Genomic DNA, 5,241 nt, shown 5'->3' with positions numbered 1-5,241 from the left:
AGCATTTCTGAATTTTGATAGTTCAGTCTTGGCAACAGGCAGAGCTACTGCACCAATACATGTCTGCCCACTGTCAGCCAAAAAAGAGGCATCAGTATTCAGTTTCACCAGGCCATTCCTTGGGAGGCACCAAGCACCAGAGGACGCCAAGTTGCAGCCCGATCTCAACATCTCCTTAGCTCCTCCCGCTGACTCCTTTCCAACAGAAGCATTCCTGAGCTGCCCCAGACCTTGCTTGTCTTTCATATCTGAATTAGATACATAGCTGTTGTCGTTTATCTCCTCTACGTATTGCTGCAGGAATAAAGCCGATCTACTAACCAACTCTTTCCCTGTACTATGAAAATTATCGTCCCGAAGAAACCAACAACGCCACAGCAGCAACAATACTTTTGTTCTTGTTTCCATATTGCATAGCCCTAATAAATTTTGTAACCAGTCCTCCCCAGTAAACTGAAAGAGCGTTTCGCTGGGGATGTTTCAGGCCTTTCTCATCTCCGTTCTTAGGGCTCTGCTCTTGGTGCAAGAGACTATAGCATGGTGCTCGTTTTCCTCTCCCATACCACAAATGTTGCAGGTACTATCCATATCCAAAGTACGCTTCCATTTGTTCAGCTTGGTCGGCAGCGTATTGGTGGCCGTCCTCCACCCGAAGATTTTGATCTTTTCTGGTATTGGCTACGGTTGTGGGATGCGTTCGTAGAACTCGATGCCGCACCCTCGGCCTGATCTTGAAGTGAGGCCGCCAGCTTATACGCACTCCGGACAGTGAAAACTCCAGACTTCTCATAATTCCACGCCAAAGTATCCTCCGCAGCCGAATTCGGGATCCTGATGCTACATATCGCATCCGCATCAAAACCATAAAAAAGCTGATGAATCAGTTCAGAATTCCATCCACTTCCATCTGCAAGCATCAATTGATTCACCCAACGCAATCTGGACCGACGAATGAAGTTAGCAGGTTTCAGACCACTCTCACGAGGAATCCACCGGTCCCGCTGGATATTAACCTTTCTCCCGTTTCCGATCCTCCAGACAAGGCCCGCCTTCAGGAGTAAAAACATTTTGATGCAACTGCACTGCAACACAGGTGAACAAATCTCACAACAAACACACGGTGGATGCCCGCCCGTGAAATCACAAGCACAAACAAGCGATAAGCACATCTGCAACTGTTTATTATAGTTATTACAACGGTAGCATGCCCAAGCACTCTAGAACTAGCAGCAGCTTGCAGAAACCGCCCACAAAACAATACAATACAATACTAATCAATATAAGCTCGCTTAGACTAGAGATAACAACACCACCTCATGGGATCTGAACAACAGTGGGCCAAGTTTCGGTTTGTCAAAAGGTCATCTTCTATACCCACGGGTCAAAAGGGTGAACTGAGGAAGTTGCGACGTCAGCAACAGAAAATCTCGCAGAAACAACAACGGTTTCAAGTGTCGCAGATTTCACTTGACGAGAGTGCAACCCAAGAATAGAAATACATAAGCGACCAGCGAAGTAAGGAGCTCCAGACACCAAGTACGCGGGAAAATAAATGCCGGAAGGATCACTGGGACTACCAGCGAACCTACTATCCAGCCACCCGCAAAGAGTCCAAGCCTGCAAGCACGGAGGAGGATTAAAAGCCCTATACGTGTGCGACTGATAACGACCAAGGGAGTACTCGTATGTTGCTATGCAGGTGCTAACTAACCCTGTAGCAGACGCCCTGGCAAGGTTTTTCATCTTGTCGTTGAGAAAGTATATGCATGACACGAGTGCCAGTGCAAGCTGCAAGAGAAAACCATCAATGTTAGAAAGATTGTTAGAACCAGCAAGACCTATAATTGGTATAATAGGAGGCTTAATCTATCTTATTATAGGTAGGCCAGGTGTTCTTAAAACAAAACTCGAAGTGCACGCTTCGGAGCACGGTCTTCCGTTAGGTCCTTTACGGACGACGAAAGCCCCTTGGCTATACTCTACTCTTCGCCTCCGGCTGTTCTGTGTTTTTCTTTTGGCTCGGCGGAGCTGAGCTGGGTTCCATTACACTCTGTAGGAAATGCATAGACAGTCCACGCAGCAAACCAAGGATATTTTCTGCCTAATGGTTCCAATCCCCAACCGCAAGAGAAATAAACAACAGTCTTAGGCTGTAAGTAATCTCTAACAGATTCAATGCTTAGGAAAAAAGGATTATTGAATCAGTTGTGAGAATCATTAAATGCATATATATACCTGGAAGGTAGGTCCAGTCTCAGCAGAAGTTGCGATGCTCCACCCAGCAATAAATCCGAAAAGAGCAAATCTTTTTGACACAACATCCATCGATGGCACCTCAAAGTGTCCAAGCAGTGACTTAACCCATGATGGGGATTCTTCAACTTGCTTAATTAATTTCCTTTTCAGGTTGATTTTGGACTTCTTACGGTGTGAGTAGCTCTTCATCATTATCTTATCATAGGCACCTTCAATTGCCTCTTCGTTTTCTTCATACCCAGCGTATTGTTGAAGGAGGAAGTTTCTTGCACTATTGATCTCTTCTTCAGATGCATCATGGTCAACACCAAGAAGCTTGTAAGGATCCCATGTTTTTTGTCTTGGGAATACAGGGACATGCTCTACAAAGAAAAAATCATGAAGTGACAAGAGCAGTGAGCAAGCAAAGTATTCGGCACCCAAGGAAATGATAAAAGGCACGAGTTCCAGGTTCATTCACGACAAGTTACGCTATACTTTGACAATTCAATCTCTACCAGTAGCAATTGGCCAAAAGGCAGGCTTCAATTGCAAAATTTGCAAATAATAATTCAACAAGAGTCTGTTGCAGCTAAATAAATGAAATGACCATCTAATTTCTTGTTTCAACCACTGGTTCAGCAATACATAACACGTAATGATAAACAAATCTAGGGCAGCCCGGTGCACGTAGCTCCCGCTTGAGCAGGGTCCGGGGAAGGGTCCGACCACTTTGGGTCTATAGTATGCAGCCTTTTAATGATAAACAAATCTAGAAGACAAAAATAATTTGCAAATCCACTTTACGATCTGTGGTTCTTGAAACGCAGAATGATTACAAAATTAAAGGAAATTATATTCAAAGTCACAGTAATTAAAAAAAAACAAGACCAGCCAGGAGCCCTTGGCATTGGCGGCATCTTTTTTTTGATAGAAGAAACAACCTAAGCGCCCTGTGGAGTCCGATACTCGATAACTCAAACATGCACCTGCACAGCTTATCAACAGAGCGACAGCTCTGTTCTCAAAGTCTCACAATATGAAAGGCGGGTTTCGTACCTAGAATCGACCTATGTTTATCTCGGTAGGTCAACGAAGCTAGGCAATAGCTTTGCGCAACCAGTTTCTGGATACATAGCAAGGACCGAATTAAGCAGATATGGCTGGTTTATGCCCAATACAGACAGGGAATATGTGTTGATTAATTTCACCGGACAGGACTGCTTGTTTCTATGACACTTTTATTTATCTCACAAACAAAATGGCAAAAGGTACTATTTGATTCTCCCAAACCTTCCTTACAAATAAGAAAAGTCGTCTGGTTAATGACATTTGATTCCAAATACGCAGGTCAAGAACACATACCGCAAACAATTAAGAGCAGCATGGCAACTTCCAAGCCAAGACTCACCAGTACTGTAAATTAATACAGCAAACATGGAAGTGACTTCCTATTGCATCAACCGCCCTTGGTACTGCCGCTTGCACGAATTGCTTCTACTACTTGTTTTAGTACTGAAATCACCGTATTTGGGAGCCATACACCATTTGTAAGGGAAGGACTGCCCATTAGGTCCCATTATTCAAACTTGCACGCAGTCCTGTATTCCAATATACCGTCTATCCTGAAGGCCAGGATTCTGATTTCCACATCATTTTCCATCATTCACAAAAATGCAAATGTCTTTCGCGCGTGAACTATGAAGTATGAACACACATAATTGTTCTTTTTAACCACGGTAAGCCGATAACTAGCATTAGCGAATGAACTGAAACAGTGATAAGAAGTGATTCCTCTGACACATCACAATATCGTACAGCCAAACCATGTTATTATCGCATTCAGAAGGCAGTTAGGCAGGGCGGGTGGGAGAAAGAAGAAGGCTGCGAGGGGGAGGGATTCCAGTAAAACTGAATTTGTTTTCAGTTAATAACTGACGCATATACAGGTGCTCCTTAATAGTATTATCTCAAATTTTAGCCTTGGCCTAGTAACTGATTCCCCTTATCTTGGCACTGCCAAAACTTTTATAATCCGATCTGAAAAGTTTGCCCTTGCCTGAAGGGGGTAAATCTGCAAAGGTACCCTCTCCAGCCTAGCTTCCAAAGCAATCGGACAGGGGGGGCTTGTTACCTTGCCACGGGTAAAGTAACACAAACATGGTAAACCAGCATGAGGTGGAGCAAGGGGGGGAGGATTGTTACCACTGCCGGCGCCGGCGCCGGTACCGACGGGTAGGCTCGCGGAGCAACAGGCGCGCCGCAGCCGCAGCCGCGGGAGCGGGAGCGACACGCCTCGTCGTCGTAGCAGCAGCACGCCATCATCCGGCTCCGGCCCGCCGCTGCGGAATTCCTCCACCAACCGCATGCAGATGCAGGGGTCAGAAAGGCAAAAGATGGAGCCATGGAATTGAGGCGAGAGGAATCGAGTGGCAGATACGTACGCGTAGCAGTAAGGCCTTGGGAGCCGCCGGACGAGAAGGGACGCCTGGCTCTGGCTCAAGGCGACGGCGGCCTGCATCGCCGACGGATGGATAGAGCAAGGCGGAGACGTCGACGTAGGGTCTTTTTTTTTGAGACACATACGACGACGTAGGTGGTGGGTTGCCGTGTTACTTCACGGGCCAGGCCGGTCTCACCTTGTGGGCTGCCGCCGACCGATCGGGCTTGCCTGCTCCCTCGTATGCTCCCATCCGTGCTCCCACTTCATCCTACGGCTATCTTTTTTCTTTTCTATTTCTAATCTAATCATCTTTCCCCCTAATTTTAAGGGGGTGGGGCCGGGTCTTATTTTCTTCCAATCAAATCAAGCCACACACGCGGAAGCATGGATGGGCACACACGGGGGGAACAGGCAAGTCTCGTCCGCCGCCGACTGGCGGGCCATCACGGCATCCCCACCAAGTTGACTCAAAAACGTAGATGGTGCAGTCTCACAGAACAGAAGGAGGGGAGCTGCAGCGACATTATGCAGAGACCAGGATGGAAAGTTCCTAGGGGCTTCGG

The 5,241-nt window shown here is 46.6% G+C and overlaps 1 protein-coding gene across 1 annotated transcript; it reads right to left on the bottom strand.

Moving 5' to 3' along the window:
- Positions 1-1,145: 1,145 nt before the first annotated feature.
- Positions 1,146-4,856, bottom strand: LOC123160945 (protein CHAPERONE-LIKE PROTEIN OF POR1, chloroplastic). The gene is made up of 5 exons (XM_044578798.1): positions 4,680-4,856; positions 4,441-4,577; positions 2,236-2,618; positions 1,712-1,788; positions 1,146-1,617 (listed from the first exon to the last, which is right to left on the bottom strand). The coding sequence occupies exons 1-5, from the start codon at positions 4,817-4,819 to the stop codon at positions 1,464-1,466; spliced, it is 891 nt and encodes a 296-aa protein (XP_044434733.1). The 5' UTR covers positions 4,820-4,856; the 3' UTR covers positions 1,146-1,463.
- Between the last annotated feature and the right edge of the window lie 385 nt (positions 4,857-5,241).

Source organism: Triticum aestivum, chromosome 7B (genome assembly GCF_018294505.1).
Source record: "Triticum aestivum cultivar Chinese Spring chromosome 7B, IWGSC CS RefSeq v2.1, whole genome shotgun sequence".
Lineage (NCBI taxonomy): Eukaryota > Viridiplantae > Streptophyta > Magnoliopsida > Poales > Poaceae > Triticum > Triticum aestivum.
This window is presented reverse-complemented; position numbering and strand designations above follow the sequence as displayed.